Consider the following 19429-nt stretch of genomic DNA (forward strand, 5'->3'; position numbering starts at 1 on the left):
CCGAACGTGCTCCTGAGCTTCCGTTTTTACTGTTGCGCAGCTTATTTGAGTCCCCCACATAGTAATTGAGGCTTCCTTCCTTCAGTTTTACCCTTAAGCAGCAAATTTAAGTCACCCTTCCATCATAAATAAGGCTTTTTTTGTCCCATTTTTACCCTTAAGCAGCAAATTTAAGTCCCCCCCCCCCAATCGTAATTAAAGCCTTCTGTTTCTGATTGCAGTGTTCTGAGGTGATATTTGGTGCTTTTGCTATTTTTTTGCATTTTTGTTTGTGTGGCTTTTTCATTTTTGTGTCTGTGACTTGTTTTTCGTTTTATGATTGATTGATAGTGTGACTGCGGAAATGGATAAAAGCCCCACCATCCAAACAAACAATGACTATCATCTGTGCAGGAACGGAAAAAAATAAATTTTAATTTTTATCATCTACAATACTGTTTTATTTATTTACAATGTACAGTACATTGATTATTGCTTTCATTTTATGGATCAACAGTCTCATTAGATAGTAAAATTCATGTTAAATTGCTGTTTTGGGGGTAGTTTTTAAAAGTCTGGAACGGATTAATCCATTTTGCTTTCTATGGGAAAGCGCCCCTTGGTTTTGGAACACTTTGGTTTTGGAATGGACTTCCGGAACGGATTAAGTTTGAGAACCAAGGTACCACTGTATTAGGAAGGAACAGACTGAAGCTCTAGTGTTTGACAACCTTGTTCAACAGCAGGGTGGCAGCTGGTCATCTTTGAGGCCCAGCGGCCTCTGAAACCCTCCGCAGTTTACACGGATCTCTCACGACAGCCCACATCCAGTGGAAACCAAGGACCTGTTTGTAACGCCATGCAAGCACGGCACCAGATCCTACCAGATGCAACCCATTATTTGGCACAATTAAATCGACTTTAAACATTAACTTGCATTTAACAGCCCTGGTCTCGGGAGCCCTGAGGCAAGGAAAGCCACTCAAGACACACACACAAAGGCTTCCTCCTTGCTCCAGGCAGCTGCCCCAGGGATCGCCAGTCACAGCAGCAGCTGCCAGGAATCAATAAAGCAAGCGGGATCCGGGGAGGAACTCGGGGAGAACAGAGCTATGGAAAAGGAGGGAAAGGGCTGCAGCTGCCACCTCTGCTGAGAAGCTCAAAAAGTAGCCAAGATGGAGGCAAGGGTGGTGGTGGTAGCGGCTGGTTTTGAGCTTCCAAGGTAAACGCATGCTACCTTTGTACTGTGTTAAAAACACATTTTCTCTGCAGAGTGCCAGATTCTTTTCCTTGACACCTGACCCACTTACAGGGCCAGGCGTTACAGTTGGGCTGTTCTCCACCCCTTCGCTATCCTCCACTTACATCAAAGCGTGCTGGTGAGGGATTTAACTGAAACCCGACCTACAAGGAAAGGTCGGACGAGGTGGCAATTCTGGGCAAGAGGCGAGAGTCCTAGAAAAGTCACCTGCAACTAGACGACGACTCGCCTGAACAGCAGGACACACATCCTGCTACTCTAGAGAAGCTTTCCCCAGCCTGACTACAATTCCCATCAGCCCTTGCCAGCGCAGACAGCTGCTCTGGAGAGTGTTCCTGTGATGCAACGTGAACTGGAGTGCTTGGCCCAAATTTCTGCTAGAGCTACTGGCTTTGCTCGAACCCTGCTTGTGTGTTGTGTGTGTGTGTGTAGGGTGCCTCATGCACTAGTGGGTGACAGTCTGGATACCCTTCTTCTTGCCCTGACCCTAATGGGCACCTGCCTGTTGGAACAACACAGCAGCACCCTACTCACAGCTGCCAGAGAAAGGGAAAAAATTATTGAATCAATTCTCTGGCGCAAACGTGAATGTCACAGAAGTGATGCAAGCCTGTGCTACTTTGCTGGGCTGGACAAACAACCAGGCTCTTTGGCCAGGGCCCCCACAGCGGTGCGGCATGTTCAGAAAGTCTCGACAGTGAGGGGCTAACGGGGCAAACTTGCATGATTTATTTCCCAAGGAGAGTTTTCCCCAAGTGTGCAGCAGCAGGAGCATAAGAATGCTCAGCCAAATATAACCACAGCTGTCACTCCTGTTACTTGACACTTGGGCCACAGGGTGGGGGGGGTTGCAAGGTGGGGGGGGGGAGAGATTTCCCACTGCACTGCCGACGGGGAGCCATTAGCTCCATCAAGGTCACAGCCTTCTGGAGGAGCTAATTTGAACATATGCAATGAAGCAGTTACTGTATTAGCACTGCTATTCTCCTCGGCATGAACTCCAGGGCCCTAGTCAAGACTCTCGCCATGGGCACAAATTTATTAACAGTGGTACCTTGGAAGCTGAACGGAATCCGTTCTGGAAGTCTCTTCGACTTCCAAAACGTTTGGAAACCGAGGCACGGCTTCCAATTGGCTGCAGGAAGCTCCGTTTACCCATTTATCTACTTGCACTTTGACGTGCTTTTGAACTGCTAGGTTGGCAGGAGCAGGGACCGAGCAACAGGAGCTCACCCCGTTGCAAGGATTCGAACCGCTGACCTTCTGATCGGCAACTCCTAGGCTTGTGGTTTAACCCACAGCGCCACCCGCGTCCCAATCGGCAACTTAAGGGGCACTTAATAACAAGATGCACCTGCACAGCTTTTAATGAAATCTTTGGGAAATCTTTGGCCTTCTAGGTGTTACTAAACTACAACTCCCATCAGTACCAGAAAGCGTGGCTGATGGGCAAGGATGATGGGAGTTGTTGTTCGGCAACATCTAGGTCAAAGGCTCCTCACACCTGCCATAACTCTATACAGTGGTGCCTCGCAAGACGAAAAGAATCCGTTCCGCGATTCTCTTCGTCTAGCGGTTTTTTCGTCTTGCGAAGCAAGCCCATTGACAGCTTAGCGGATTAGCGCTATTAGCGGTCTAGCGGCTTTTAGCGATCAGCTGTTAAGCGGCTTATCGGCTTAGGAAAGGGGGGGGGGAGCGAAAAAACCCCGCGGGAACTCGCAAGATTTTTTCGTCTTGCGAAGCAAGCCCATAGGGAAATTCGTTTAGCGAAGCGCCTCCAAAACAGAAAACCCTTTCGTCTAGCGGGTTTTCTGTCTTGCGAGGCGTTCGTCTTGCAGGGCACCACTGTAGATACTAATCTGGGAATAATTTCCGTTTAATTCATGCCAGCTTACTTCTGAGAAAAAGTCGCTAGCTTTGGGCTGCAAGTCTGTCTAAAGGAGGAATGGGTAACTTGAGGATTTTCAGGTGCGGTTGGGCTCCAACATCTACCAGCTGCAGGTAGCATGGTAAATGGTGGGAATCCCACAATACCTGGAAGGCTACAGGCTCCCTACCCATGGTCTAAAGGCAAGGACAGTTGCTTAGCCGGACTGTGCATCAGAGCCCCATGGGAGCTGGCTTGTGGGGAAGGCACACAACAGGCTGCAGTGGATTTGAGTCACCCCCCAAGCAGCCTTCCTATGTGAAAACCATCAAGGTTTCCTTACCCCAGCCTCTCCTTGCTCTCTTCTGGCGTCAGCTGGTCAAAGGTCTTGGCCTCATCTGCACCCAGGAAGGCATCGTGGTCATAGTCGAAGTTCTGTGCATCATCATGGACCTTGTCGCTGAGCTGAGGTTCGTGGTGGATGCGATCCTTCTTCTCGGTGGGTTTGCTCAGAACACAGGCGGTCCACAGGGACAGGTACAAAACGACCTGCCGAACAGCCACAACCATGGTGATAACCTTGGGAAATGAAATACAGGAGCAACAGTTAGCTTGTTTTAAGCTGAAGGTCTTCAGGCTTCCCGTGGGGACCATCAGTCACGCCACACAATTGCCCTCCTGCTAGACGCTTCCAACTGCAGAAAAAGGACGTTATAATTAGCTGGTTGGCTGATACCACTTGTCTTAATTAGCAAGAAGGGATGGCACTTGTGATCACCATGTTGAATGAACCCCCAAGGCTATTATTTTCTCATGGCGTAGAGGCATGCACATGGCGTAGCCAGGCACACAATAATACGTTGGGTTAAGCTAAATGTAACTGACCACACTGCCCTCCTGCAAACAGGCTATTTCGAAACTGCAAAGAAGCCGTGACTTACTGGCTGTTTAGAACTAGAGAACTGCAGCCAAAGACTTTGCTAGTTCATTCTGACCAATGTGAATTTCATTCCTCACATGCCACACACCTCTTTTGACAGTGCTGTCCCCAAAGCTTTTTTTTATTATTATTATTATTATTATTATTATTATTATTATTATTATTATTATTTATACCCTGCCCATCTGGCTGGGCCTCCCCAGCCACTCTAGGCGGCTTCCATAGAAACCAAAAATACAGTAAAATATCACACGTTAAAAACTTCCCTGATGTCTTCTGAATGTCAGGTAGTTGTTTATCGCTTTGACATCTGGTGGGAGGGCGTTCCACAGGGCGGGCGCCACCACTTAGAAGGCCCTCTGCCTGGTTCTCTGTGTTCCTTCTCGCAGGGAGGGAACCACCAGAAGGCCCTCGGCGCTGGACCTCAGCGTCCGGGCAGAATGATGGGGGTGGAGACGCTTCTTCAGGTATACTGGACCGAGGCCGTTTAGGGCTTTAAAGGTCAGCACCAACACTTTGAATTGTGCTCGGAAACGTACTGGGAGCCAATGTAGGTCTTTCAAGACCGGTGTTATATGGTCTCGGCGGCCGCCCCCAGTCACCAGTCTAGCTGCCGCATTCTGGATTAGTTGTAGTTTCCGAGTCACCTTCAAATGTAGCCCCACGTAGAGTGTATTGCAGTAGTCCAAGCGGGACTACTCCAGAAGCCTCCAGAAGCTCCCTTATTAATCCACCCCTCTGCTGCGAACTGCACACAGCTCCTCTGTCCCAGGGTCCCAAGGGACCCTCCACTGGGACAAGGGGAACAGGAAGGAGGAAGATACTTGCAAAAGCAGCCTTCGCCATCAGCTGGCTGGAGTTGATAGATGTTGTAGTCCAAAACACCTGGAGGTCACTAGATTGGCAAAGGCTGAGCGGAGGGGAGGAAGGTAGCTCCGTTGGCAGAGCATGTGGCTCCTTAATTTCAGTGTTGTGGGTTCGAGCCCCATGTTGGGCAAAAGAGCCATGTATTGCAGGGGGTTGAACTAGATGACCCTGTGGACCCTTCCAACTCTATGGTGCTATGATTTTAAGGATACAGCACTGGCTGACAGGTGGAAACTAAGGGAGGCAGAGGGCAAAAGGAAGTAGGGACACAGAGTAAAGACACTGGTGCTTTTTTATTGGCCCCTCCTTCCCTCAACTCCTCCTCCTCCACAATCCATTCATTGCCTCAGTTTCCTTTCCAGTCAGCTGCCAGTTCTGCCTTCCTTCTGCTAAACCTGCATCTGGACTCCCTGTATCCTAGCTATATCTATATATCTCTGTCTCTCTCTCTCTCTCTCTCTCTCTCTGTGTGTGTGTGTGTGTGTGTGTGTGTTTTCACATGGTTACAAGTACACCTTACAAACACATATTTCGAATACAATTACATATCTGACTTCCCTCCCCCCCTTTTGTGTTTCCTTTTCTACTTTAGATTTTTAACGCTTTACTCCATTTTTTTCTTCCTTTTATCTTAGTTATATTTTTAACTGTTTGATTTAAGTTAATCCTACTAATGAACTTATTTGAATCCCCGAACCTTTCAGATATTCTACAAATTTTCCCATTCTTTAATCATCCCCCCCCCCCTTGGTTTCATATTACACCCATCAGTTTTGCCATTTGGCATAGTCCATCAATTTAATCAGCCACTCTTCCTTAGTTGGTATAGCATCTTCTTTCCATTTCTGGGCAAACACCATTCTGACTGCGGTTGTGGCATACAAAAGCAAATTTTTAAGGTCCTTCAGAATCTCTATATTCATAATCCCTAAAAGAAAAGCTTCTGGTCTTTTACTAAAAATGATCTTAAACATTTTCTTCAGTTCATTATAAATCATTTCCCAGAAGACTTATGTTATTTTACAGGACCACCGAAGTGCCTTTTTTTTTTTTTTTTACGCCATGGGTAGGCAACCTAAGGCCCAGGGGCCGGATCCGGCTCCGGCCAATCGCCTTCTCAATCTGGCCCACGGACAGTCCGGGAATCAGCGTGTTTTTACATGAGTAGAATGTGTGCTTTTATTTAAAATGCATCTCTGAGTTATTTGTGGGGCACAGGAATTAGTTCATTTCCCCAAAAAAAACTATCGTCTGGCCCCCCACAAGGTCTGAGGGACAATGGACTGGCCCCCTGCTGAAAAAGTTTGCTGACCCCTGTTTTACACTTTCAGCATGTGTTTGAGTGGACTCGCTGTATCCTTGGCCCACACCTAGTAAGAATGTTTTCAGCATCTAGACTAGCCTGTGACTTCTCCGCACATGGCATGCTGCTGTTTAATGCTCATTTCTTTAATCTACCATAGCATCATAGGTGTACAGCCTACGGAGGGTTTGCTTGCAGATTCGTAAGCTTCAGGAAAGTATTCAGCACAACTGAGTAAGCCCTTTTGGAATTCAATGCTGGTGCTATGTTACGTTCTTTTTTAGGCTTAATTAGACCTGTCTCTGCAATGTTGTGAAATTCCATCTTGAAGGAAGATTCCACAATGAAGAACACTAATAATAACAATCTCCTCTTTTTGTGACATACTTACAGCAGCTAGGAAATGCTCACCTAACCTAAAATGATAATAAAAATGTCATCAGGCAAGAGCCACCTGAGAACTGAAGGGGAGTGTTTTCCTGCCAACTACAAAACACTGTGGCAGTACAGAATTTGCTCACTGTTATGGAATTTCAACAGCTTCATACATAAAGAGATACACAATTTATAGTCTCACCCAGCCCAGGGAGAAAAATCACATCACAGGGAAAAGAGAGGAGGGGATCAGAGCCACCAAGCTGTTTTGGCAAATGCTTAAGATTCTGGGGGAGAGATTCAAGCCTCTCCCTGCCGCCAAAGCCATCGTATATATTATATGTACGCAATGCGCTCGAAGTGGTTCTGTGCAACTTGCATTCCAGCAGCAAGACTTTTAACTATTTATAGCACATCATCTTCCACCACCACCACCACCCTTCGGATAGCTGCGGAGCTAGCTCTGCATAGGCCACAGCGCTCCCTATAGCTCCCCTGTTCCAAAAGGAGCCACCACGATACCTCATGAAGGCCTGTATGGAATTGACGCAAGGAAAACTAACGTGAGAAACCTCTGCACATGCCTCACTGCAACCCAAGCAGTCTTTTAATCTGAAAGAAACAGGGCCGGAAGGTCTCAGGGGGCTGGCTCCCTAGTAATGTAAAATATTTTTCAAAGTCCAATTTCAGTTTTATCTGGCCCTGTGAGCTAAGCATTCCAGCGACACATTATGTAAGATGTCTCTTCTGCCTTATGTACAGAGTCAGTTTGCTGCTCCTGTTCAGTACTGCCAACATTGGCTTAGCAGTGGCTCTCCAGAATCTCAGGCAAAGGTGCCTTTCCCTGTGACTTAAAGGTAAAGGGACCCCTGACCATTAGGTCCAGTCGTGGCCGACTCTGGGATTGCGGCGCTCATCTCGCTTTACTGGCCGAGGGAGCCGGCGTACAGCTTCCGGGTCATGTGGCCAGCAAGACTAAGCCACTTCTGGTGAACCAGAGCAGCGCACGGAAACGCCGTTTACCTTCCCGCCGGAGCGGTACCTATTTATCTACTTGCACTTGGACGTGCTTTCGAACTGCTAGGTTGGCAGAAGCAGGGACCAAGCAACGGGAGCTCACCCCGTCATGGGGATTCGAACCGCCGACCTTCTGATCGGCAAGTCCTAGGCTCTGCGGTTTAACCCACAGCACCACCCGCGTCCCTTTTCCCTGCGACTTACAATTCTGCAATTGGAAAGGCCAGGGATTGAACCTAGGACCAGGTATGCATCCTCCATTTCTGAATATGGTTGCTGAGGTAGTGGGAGAGCGGTTTGTCCCTGCACGCGCATTGGACTTCAGAGGAAGAACCTCCTCAGCGCCATGTGACTTACAGAGAGATGGCTCCACTCTCCTGATGGACAGCACAAATTATGCCCAGAAACCAAGACCAACCAAAATGCATGGAGCACACCATTCACAACTTTCGCTGACCTGGAGCTCTGCAGAGCTCAAAACTCTGCTGCCCTGCCTTTCCTTGGGCCACAGTCCCCACCTTACAAGCACTCTATCATCATCATCATCATCATCATCATCACCCCCCACCTTTTTCCCTAACAGGACTCAAGGTAGCTTACAGATAAAAACAAGAACTGCTAAAAACATAGAACAGATTTAATGGAAACAATGAAATTTCTCCTTACCTGACACAAAAATGGCTTGTGTCTACTTAAGAGCAGTGGACCCATTAAATCAGTGATGGCCAAACTTGGCCCTCCAGCTGTTTTGGGACTACAAATCCCATCATCCCTGACCACTGGTCCTGCTAGATGGGATGATGGGAGCTGTAGTCCCAAAACAGCTGGAAGGCCAAGTTTGGCCATCAGTGCATTAAATTTAATGGACCCAAGTAAATATTTCAATGGGTTTACTCAGAGTAGAATACCCAAACATTTTAGTGTTCCCATTTCCTCCAGGCATTTCTGGTTATCTCTTTGTGACCCTGATCCTGTGACATACCCTTTCTGATGCAAACCCACGCTCATTTTGATAAACACACTTTCTCCCTTAGTTCATAAAATCTCATGAAAGTTACACTGGTCAAGACTTTTCAGCCTTCTACAAGCCCAGGCAAGCTCCCATGACACACACAAACTCTTGCTTTTACCAATGCTCTTTTTTTGAGAGAGGGGCCAAGTGTGTTATGGCATTGCCTGGGGATAGAAAGCAGAATCAGCCAGGAACTTTTCTGGCAAAACAGCCAGGCCTATTCCTACGCATACTGAAGTCAGTGATATTTTGCCAACAATGAAAGTCTCTTGTTAAACTTGCCTTCCAGGCATATGCCACTGGCGCCAGCCTGCAATCGAACGTGCCCCAAACACCTCTCCAAACATAATTTCCTCGTGAATTAGCTACTCGCATCCAAGCGAGCTTTGCTTTCCCATTAATGACAACTTAAAGTCAAGGTGTTGCACAGAAGTCAATTTATAATTAGCCGACTTTATTGCAAGGAGCACAACAATTATATATAGAATTAATCGTAACACCTCTAACCTTGGCTGGCAGGAATGAAATTTACATGGCTCCCTAGTACAAACGGGGTGGTTTTGCCCAAAGATTATTCCCTTTGGGAAAAAGGGTTTTCAAACAATTAATCAAATGGTGGGACAATTGCTACAACCAGACCCAAAAGTAGCTCTGCTATCTTATTTTACTCCTCATATTAAGAACATAACCAATCAATACCCAATCTTCCATTTATTAACTGCAGCTAGATTAGTGAATGCTAAATTCTTTTAGGAACTTTAAATGCAAGTCTTTTAGAAGCCTGTATTTTGAAAGTCTGGGACACTGTGCTTATGGACAAATTGACCATTTCACCAAAGAAATATTGATCCGGGAGGCAAAAGATTCACAACTGTACAATATGATATCCTTTTGTACAGTAATGCTCACGAGCTTGTCAAGCTGCATCAGAGTTACATTCATTTGCATCATGCATACAGCCCCCCCCCATCTATTTTTATGAAACAAATGACTTCATAAGAGGGTCATAGGAAGTCGAGTTCAAAAGGTTTAGGAGCTCCGCTGGCACAACTGACTTCCCTGCGCACAACAAAAGCTTCCTCTCCCTCCCCTTTCCTACCCACCCTCAAAATCAGCTACAAAGGGTTGAGGGAGCAGATTTGGGGGGGGGGCGCAGAGGGAGGAGAGGGAATGGAAGTTCCCACAGAACTATGTGCACGGGGCATTGGATACAACCCCATTATGCTCACATTAAGGCCAGATTTCATTTTTAAAACATTATATTATTAAAAGCAATGACAAACCTAGACAGCATCTTAAAAAGCAGAGACATCACCTTGCCAACAAAGGTCCGTATAGTTAAAGTTATGGTTTTCCCAGTAGTGATGTATGGAAGTGAGAGCTGGACCGTAAAGAAGACTGATCGCCGAAGAATGGATGCTTTTGAATTCTGGTGCTGGAGGAGACTCTTGAGAGTCCCATGGACTGCAAGAAGATCAAACCTCTCCATTCTGAAGGAAATCAGCCCTGAGTGCTCACTGGAAGGACAGATCCTGAAGCTGAGGCTCCAAGACTTTGGCCACCTCAGGAGAAGAGAAGACTCCCTGGAAAAGACCCTGATGTTGGGAAAGATGGAGGACACAAGAAGAAGGGGACGGCAGAGGACGAGGTGGTTGGACAGTGTTCTCAAAGCTCCCAGCATGAGTTTGACCAAACTGCAGGAGGCAGTGGAAGATAGGAGTGCCTGGCGTGCTCTGGTCCAGGGAGTCACGAAGAGCCGGACACGACTAAACGACTAAACAACAACATTATTAAAAACTGGCATGGATCTGTAAATCCAATTTTAGATTTATTTATTCTGAAAAGTCAGTTGTTTTGTTAAAAAAAATCAAAATCTATGCTGCATAAAACCGGCTGAGGACTCCAAATGACTTACTCCCATTTCCAATTCTTTTTTTCCAAGGTATTAGGACTATTCTGGCTGTTAAAACCACATTAGACCAGCACACAAACACACGCCTTAAGCAAATTGCCTTTTTCTCCAAGTATCTCACACAATGAGCTGTTTATATCCATGAGCTATGAAGCACAGTGAAGAACAGGAGCCAGCAATCTCAATCGCACATCCAATTTGTAATGTGCCTGCACCTCGAATTTTCTGTCCCCCAAACCCATCATTTTGAGCTATGACACAAAAAGGAGGGGATTCTAAGGGACATGGACAGTAGGTGGTTGCTAGTGAGTTTTTTTTGGGGGGGGAAGCAGAGTGATTGGAGGAGAATCACTATACAAAGCAAAATTCAGAAGCTGTTTGCATCTCTTATCTCAGAGATGGGCAGACATGCTGTGTCAATTGTCATGTTACATGCTCCAAACTCATTGTGACATAGTAGATTGGAGGCTTGCACAGTATTTAAAGAAACAGTTTTGACAGGCAGCACACATAAACCTGGCTTGCGGGAGAGTTGCAGCGTGGTAATCCTCTCAGTGAGCACACATAACAGCATACAAAAACTGGTGCAATTTAAGGATGGGAAATTGGCCCACTCAACTAAAATTGGTGTGCATTGCCGGAGGTCAAGCTTTCAGAGTCCAGCTAATAGTGCCTTATCCAGCAGCCATATAGATATTGATCTCTTGTAGCCTTCCCTGAAGCATCTAATTAGAACTGTGAGAACTGAACGAGTCTTTGGTCTATCTGATCCGGAAGGGCTCTTCTGGTGTACTGAAAGAGTCCACCAGGCAGCGATACAAATTTGCCAGGAGCCAGGCACATTTTACACCCAGTTGTTAGCCACTTGCGACCAAGTGAAGATGCCCAGGTGCCAGGATGGCGCCTGACGTCTCCACCATCTGGAGGGACATGCCTGGGGATCTTTGGATCTGTTACAGTATAGTTTTTCTGCACAATCAGAATGAATTTCAGGAACCAAAAAGTTGTATTGGAAAATACAACTTTCAAGCCATCTGGGCCAAAAAAATGGCAACTAGGCATTCGGTTTTGGTGACTTTAACCCTGGTTTAAGGAGCTATTTGGTGCCTAGCTTATGTATCTGAGTTTCTAACAACGTCATCAGCTAAGCTATCTATGTGTCGCATGACACTCCAGACACTTAAAAAGGGCTCTGCCCGAGAGAAGCTGGCTTCCTGCCTGGGGCTGGAAAACCATCTCAGATAGCTAAGCACCAGGAGGATGCATATATAATTTTAAAGAACCAGTATCAAATACTTTAGCTTTAGCTTCACACAAAAATCCTGTATACTATTACCACTCAGATTTTTTAGCTGCTCCACAACCAGAGGCAACTGAAGTGTTGTACAATAAAATAAAATGGGACAAAATACCAACAACACAGACTCTGAAAATCATAAAACCGTTTCTGATCAATTAATATTCCATTAATGACTGGGCGACATTTCAAGGAAAGTATTCTTAAACAAACTTTCAATAACTTCATTCAAATAAATGCTGAAGTAAATTCATTTACTTCATTCAAGTAAAGTTACCAGAGTACAGGAAGCCCCCAACAGCACTCAAAATACTACCATCAAGCAAGCTGCTTCTCCCATCTTGAATGAAATACACCTAAGCAACAGCCTGATTGCCCAACATATATCCAGATGTGGTAGTCATTCACTATTGCCAACAATGTGTACAATGTACAGTGGCCTGAGAGTGACCTTAAAATAGCAAGCAATGCTATCATACCCTGCAAATACGGACAACTGCTAAACATAATTCAGGGCAACCACTTTTGAAACAGCTTAGAGCACAAAGAGTCACTTAACATAAACAAGCTACCTTTATCAAAGAGTGGATTTTTACGCCCACTGATTGCACATTTATGGATGAAAATAGCCTTATAACCTCTTAGTGACTCAGAGTACAAAACCAGAGAATTTGTTACATCAGACTAATACAGAGTATGGGATCTCATATACATGGTGTTAGAGAGCAGCCTTTCCCATCCAGGTGTTTTGGACTACAACTTCCATCAGCCTCAGTCAATGGAAGTTGAAGTCCATAACATCTGGGGAAGGCGATGTTACAGTGTCCTTGATTGCGTAGCAAGTACGAATGTGTTGCTGTTTTTAATCTTAAATCTACTGTGAATGAATGCTAGAGAAGACCATTACCTTCACACCCAGATAAACAGCTGGCTACTGTGAGAGAAAGAATGACAAAGGTTTGTGCAGGTGATCAATCCATGCCAGCCAGTCAGTCCAGGTGAAAACTGAACACAGTTGTCAGGGACGCAGCGAGAGCGCAGGGAGGGGAGGAGATGGAGAGCGAGGGGGAGCAATCCGAGGGCAGCATAGGAGAAGATGACAGTAGCCCGAGAGATTCCATGAGCCTCTCCAGCGAATCGGAAGATTCACAGAAGGGGGCGCCGGTGGCCAGGGCGAGGGGGGCCCCAAGGGGGAAACCCCAGAAGCAAGGGGCCAGCGGGGACTCCCAGAGCAGCAGTTGGAAATCAGGACCAGCTTCCCCACCAGAGCGTAGTGGGGGGGGAGGAGTCCCAGGTATTGGGGCCAGCGTATTCACCACCAGCGAGAGAAGATGAGTCAGGATTGACCACGCCTCCATCGGAGAGCGAGGGAACGGTCAAGAGGAAGGTTGCCGGCTGGGCGCGCGCGCCAAGTTCAAATGTACAGGCGAGCAGCACAGCAGGTAGCCCAGATAGGGAACCAGGTCCTAAAGCCCGCCGGAAGGAGGGGCAAGAATCAGGGGGGTCAGCGTCAGAAGAGTCCAGAAAGGATGAAACCCCAGCGGGCAGGAAGGCCCAGAGGAGGAAGGAGCTAAGGAAGAGGTGGAGCAAGGCTAGAGTCTTAAACTGGTGTGGAAGGGGAGGAGAGTCAGACGGAACTTCGCCGGTCTAGGCTTTAAGACGTAGAGTTGCACGCTGCGGCTTTGAAATGGAAACTGAACTTCAATAAAGACTTTTGTACATAACTACAGCCGGGCGTTGGTCCTTTGTGAGCTGGGACCTAGGGGCGGCTCTGACAACAGTGTATTACGATGAGCAGAGCACCAGTGTTAAACCACAACACAAGTGCTTTGGAAATGTTGCTGCGTCCAGTGGCACTTCCTCTGTCATTCCCTGTTTCCCATGCCAGGGACACAGCAGGCATGAAAGTGTTTAAAATGTGCGAATTGAATTTAAGTTCTTTTTAACTCAGGAGTGGAGATCCCCAAGCTCTCTCAATTATCTTGTTGCACACCAGTTCCTATGAATCAAAGCCGGAATGGTCAATGATGAAAGATCACAGGTTGATCACTCCAGTTCCAAAAGATCACACCCACCCACACACCCCACCACCTGGTGTTTCCAGAGTGGAAGTCACAGAATAAAAACCGCAAAACAACAGTACCCCAGGATCAGCATCTTCCAATGCACAGTACCGTATTTTTCATCCCATAGGACGCTCCGTCCCATAGGACGCACCTAGTTTTTTTGGGGGGGAAATAAAGGGGGGGAAATTTCCTTTATTTCCCCCCAAAAACCAGGTTGGGGAAACCGAACCAGGTCGAGGAACAGTGGGACGGCGGCGCTGTGCCTCCCTGCTGTCCCCCAAGCTTGTGGGGCTGGCCGATGCCTGCCTGGCGCGCGGGGCACTCTGCTTCAGGGTGTTCCTCGCGCCGGGCGGCAGGCTGCTATCCGCAGCGTGGGGAGCCCTGCGGGGAACTCCCGCAGGGCTGCCTAGGCTGCGGATGTGTTCCTGAAGCCTGGAGAGCGAGAGGGGTCGGTGCACATTTTTCCCCCTTCATTTTTGGAGGGGGAAAAGTGCGTCCTATAGGGCGAAAAATACGGTATATGTTCTAGAAGAGCAGCCATGTTAGCTATAACTAATAAATAAATATAATTATTTATTATTTATTTATACTCTGTACATCTGGCTAGGTTTCCCCAGCCACTCTGGGCGCCTCCCAACCGAATATTAAAAACACAATACAGTATTAAACCTTAAAAACTTCCCTAAACAGGGTTGCCTTCAGCGGTCTTCTAAAAGTCAGGTAGTTGTTCATCTCCTTGACATCTGACGAGAGGGCGTTCCACAGGGCGGGCGCCACCACTGAGAAGGCCCTCTGCCTGGTTCCCTGTAACCTTACTTCTCGCAGGGAGGGAACCGCCAGAAGGTCCTCAGAGCTTAATAAAAAAACCAACCAACATTCGGTAGCTGTAACTTTCACATTGTGTCCAAACAAAAATGTGAACTAGATGGACAATTAGCAAAAACCTGGTAAGAGAAGTTCCTATATGCTTACTGTATACTTCAAAACAAACTGTCCTTGAATTCCAAGTTATCACTGGGTTGTTCCTTGTCTAATTCGTCAACTGTTCTGTATCTTTCGAAATACCCCAAACCATCAGGGAAGAGCTTGTACCTCAATGACAGAGTACACTGAGTGCCCAGGGTCCAAGATTCAATGCCCAATTAGGGAGTATCTCAGGGAAGGAGGGCCAGAAAGTCCCTGCCATTCATAGTGAGCAATACTGTACACAGGACTACATGAGCCAATGGTCTGTAATTACACAATGAAGGTTAAACATAAGAAAATCCAGTTTAATAGATGAGGCTAAAGTCCAGCATCCCATTCTCACCGAGATGGACTAGATGCAAATCAACAGTTAGGGCTTATCCACACTTAACTTTTACCCCGTTCTTTCCAGGTACAGAACACATTTTCCCGCAAAAACGCACACCCTTTTTAATGCCCCATGAGATCAGTTTGGGTTTTCTGTGTATTGCTGTTTGCTGCAATTGAGCTTTAAAGAGTGGGTTTCCTTAGGGGGAAAACTGTGGCAAAAAGGGACTGGGTGGGCTCAGATACAGAACTTTAAAGCGTGGACCTGCCTGGAAAGAGCAAAGGAAAAGTAAGTGTGGGCAAGCCTGAACGCTCGTCACTTTTTAATTGCAGCAACTGGTATTCAGAGGCATACTGCCTGCAACAGTGCAAGCAGAACATAGCCACTGTGGCTAGTAAGAGTTGATATAACCTCATGGAGGATAAGGTTCCTTTATTTATATTAATTTGTTTATTTACTACATGTATCTCTCTTTCTTCCTGTTTGAATACATATGTATGTTAGAGATTTTTTTAACGCACAGGGGAAGAAAACACTCTGTGAAGTCACGATCAAACTGATCAACAGGAGGTTCTGAACCAAGAAAAGGGCACTTCATAAATCGTAATCAACTTAATAAATTTGCTGTGCTTTACCTTAAAAAGAAAAGCCCTTTTAAAAATGGTTAGTAAAGACTACTTGAGTCAGGTCTGGCACAATTGCGCAGCCCAGAGGCAGAATGAACCTGAGCACCAAATTAGAGGGTGGCATGAATCCTGACTGATGGGCAAATTGACAGGCAGACAAAAGAATTGACACCTAACGGTAGAGCAGCCGTAGAGCAGCTTCCCCAGCCTGGCGCCCTCCAGTCGTTCTGGGCTACAACTTCCATCGCGTGGTGAAAACGTCAAGGGAGGCCCAGCTGGCGGACTGCCCAGTTATTGCTTTTTATTAAATGTATATGCTGCCCTTCATCCGAAGATCACAGCGTGGTTTGCAGAATAAATAATAATAATAATTCATTTTATTTATACCCCGCCCTCCCCAGCCAAGGCCGGGCTCAGGGCGGCTAACAAGCAATAATAATAATAATAATAATAATAATAATAATAATAATAATAATAATAATAAATAATAATAATAACAACACAAATACAGAACAAAACGGGACACAGCAGCTGACCACCAGAGAGAGAGAGAGAGAGATGACCACTGGATAGGAAAACAAGACGTTGGCCTGAGTGGCCCCCGGGTCTTTCCCTACTTCCGTGCCCCTGCGCTTAAACACGCAAGTCCCCAGGCCGTCGGGAGGGACCGAAGGAGGCAGGTCTGGACTCCTCGGCACTGGGAGCCTTTTGTTTCCCCGGAAGAATCCCTCTCGCTTTCCTAGACCATCCCCGGTCGCATTCACACGTGAATCTGAACCCGGGTCAGAAGCGGCTCCGGGTCAGAACAGCGACACCCCCCTCTTCTGGAGAAGCACGTGCTCGTGTGAGCGCGCCTCCCCGCTTTCGCCGCTCCCGAGCTGGCCCCGTTACCTTCCCCCTCCTGCCGCCGTGGCCGCCGCCGCCGCCGCCTCCTCGGCTCCCTCCGCTTCTCCCCCTCACGACGACCGGAAACGGCCGCGCCAAAGGCCAACCCTCCTCGCCCCAAGCCCCGCCTCCTCCTGGCCCTGCACACCAATCAGAAGCCGCCGCCCTTCCCTCGCGGCTTTACCATTGGCCTTCGCGGCTTCTTACGCCCCGCCTTCCCCATCCCTCTTACCTTCCCTTAGCAGCGGACCGAAGCTGGGCAGGGCGGAGTGGGTGGGAGGAGCCGAAGGGGAAGCGGCTGGGAGCGGATTGGCTGGAAAGCGCCACGTCCTCACGCCGCGCGCGCTCCGGCTCCTCAGGGAGACGCGCGAGCCGCCCTCTTCCGAAGCCGGCCCTCCGCGCGCGCATGCGCCGAGCGGGAAACGGGCGCGTGAGGGAGGCGAGCGAGCGGCGGCCGTTGGAAAAGGCGGGAAAAGAGGGAGGCGCTGAGGCGAGTTGGTTTTTCCAGTCAGGAAAGGGGAAAGGGATCCTCAAGAGTAGTTTCCCAAATGTGGGTCTCTTTTGGCAGTGCAGTTGCCATCGTGGTAAATACAGATTTCAAGTAAAAATGGAAAGCTGAGGGTGGTGAGGTATAATAATAATAATTTAATAATAATTTATTATTTATACCCCGCCCATCTGGGGAACTCCTGAGTGAACAACAACAACGCCATAACTCTTTATATATATATATATATATATATATATATATATATATATATATGCAGGTTTTGGTGTCCTCGGGTGTCTTCCCGTGTAAAAGTTGGGGTGTCTAGGCGACGTTTCGACGAGGTCTCACTCGTCATCTTCAGGCTGGTGCTTTCGGCTTCTTGTTACTGGAACAGAGCAGGATCTCAGTGTTTGAGTTCCTATAAATACTGTAGAGGGGGTGTGGTGTATAGCCTCCAATGTTCTGGGCAGAGAGGAAGTTCCCAGGCTAGTGTGCCTTTTCTTCTTTTGTTCCTTAATTACTTGAGAGATATCTTGAGTGATTTCTTGAGTGATATCCTGAGTACCACTTAGGTGGGTCATTAGGTGTGGATTAGTTGTTAAAGTCTTTGTGTCTTGACCTCTTGAACTTTGTGAAGAGTTTTCCTGAGAAGATGGCTGTACTGTACTTAGTTGTGCTCTGGCTTGGCTTCGTGTATAGGGGCGAGCTGTGGTTTTGTGGCTTGTGTCACGAAGCCAAGCCAGAGCACAACTAAGTACAGTACAGCCATCTTCTCAGGAAAACTCTTCACAAAGTTCAAGAGGTCAAGACACAAAGACTTTAGCAACTAATCCACACCTAATGACCCACCTAAGTGGTACTCAGGATATCACTCAAGAAATCACTCAAGATATCTCTCAAGTAATTAAGGAACAAAAGAAGAAAAGGCACACTAGCCTGGGAACTTCCTCTCTGCCCAGAACATTGGAGGCTATACACCACACCCCCTCTACAGTAGTTATAGGAACTCAAACACTGAGATCCTGCTCTGTTCCAGTAACAAGAAGCCGAAAGCACCAGCCTGAAGATGACGAGTGAGACCTCGTCGAAACGTCGCCTAGACACCCCAACTTTTACACGGGAAGACACCCGAGGACACCAAAACCTGCATTCCTGTACCCGTGAAAATCTACGAAAGCAAATATCTTACCTCTACGGGGAGGAAACCTTCCAGCTGACAAGAACCTACGAGAAACTAGAAGTCCGAAGAGCCACCATCTTATGTGATCTCTTGTTCCTACGCAACTGCCGAGACAACAACTTAATTATATCTCTCAAGTAATTAAGGAACAAAAGAAGAAAAGGCACACTAGCCTGGGAACTTCCTCTCTGCCCAGAACATTGGAGGCTATACACCACACCCCCTCTACAGTATTTATAGGAACTCAAACACTGAGATCCTGCTCTGTTCCAGTAACAAGAAGCCGAAAGCACCAGCCTGAAGATGACGAGTGAGACCTCGTCGAAACGTCGCCTAGACACCCCAACTTTTACACGGGAAGACACCCGAGGACACCAAAACCTGCATTCCTGTACCCGTGAAAATCTACGAAAACATATATATATATATGTATATATATATATATATCAGATTTTTTTAAACATATCATTTTCAACAGTAATGATGAGCAAAGCCTGAAAAGGCTACACTGAAACATACTTTGACATCTTATTCAAATTTTTGACTTCTTTTTTTTTAATGAATATTTACTGGCATTTTCAAAAACCACACAAAGACAAAATTAGACAAAAATAATTAACAAAGATACTAAAATCCAAAACTTAAAAAACAATTTTAAAAAACATATAAAATTCCAATTACTTATTTTCATTTAACTTGTTTCTCAGACCTCCTCACACCTCCCTTTCTTGTATTCCAATTTAAATTATTAATTCAGCAAATCCTTAACCTTATTTTATTTAATTTAAACCATTTTGAAAACCAATTTAACTTATCCAAATTTAAACATCAATACTTATACATCGTTACTCATTCTTAAACATTTTTCCTAAAGTCGACCAAAATTTTTGACTTCCATCAATCCTGTCTGAAAATTTTCCAACCTAATCTCTCAGTATGCATTTCTTATCTTCCCTATTACATTTCAAACTCATAACCAATATCTCTGTCTTTTTCTACTTTGTAACACTTTGTATATTTCTCCTTACAAAACTTCTTGTAGTCCTACTAGCGTAATT

General features: G+C 46.5%; 1 protein-coding gene across 2 annotated transcripts in view; it reads right to left on the minus strand.

Annotated features, from left to right (window-relative positions):
• The window catches only part of CALU (calumenin), a 29026-nt gene extending 12219 nt beyond the window's left edge, over positions 1-16807 (minus strand). For both annotated transcript variants that reach the window (XM_081880162.1, XM_081880161.1), the window contains exons 1-2: positions 16708-16807; positions 3451-3686 (exon numbers count right to left, since the gene is read on the minus strand). In XM_081880162.1, the coding sequence (XP_081736288.1) occupies positions 3451-3677 (227 nt within the window). In that variant the 5' untranslated portion in view covers positions 3678-3686; positions 16708-16807. The remainder of the gene's footprint in view (positions 1-3450; positions 3687-16707) is intronic.
• Between the last annotated feature and the right edge of the window lie 2622 nt (positions 16808-19429).

This window comes from Podarcis erhardii, assembly GCF_964252035.2.
Source record: "Podarcis erhardii genome assembly, chromosome: 10".
Classification (NCBI taxonomy): Eukaryota; Metazoa; Chordata; class Lepidosauria; order Squamata; family Lacertidae; genus Podarcis; species Podarcis erhardii.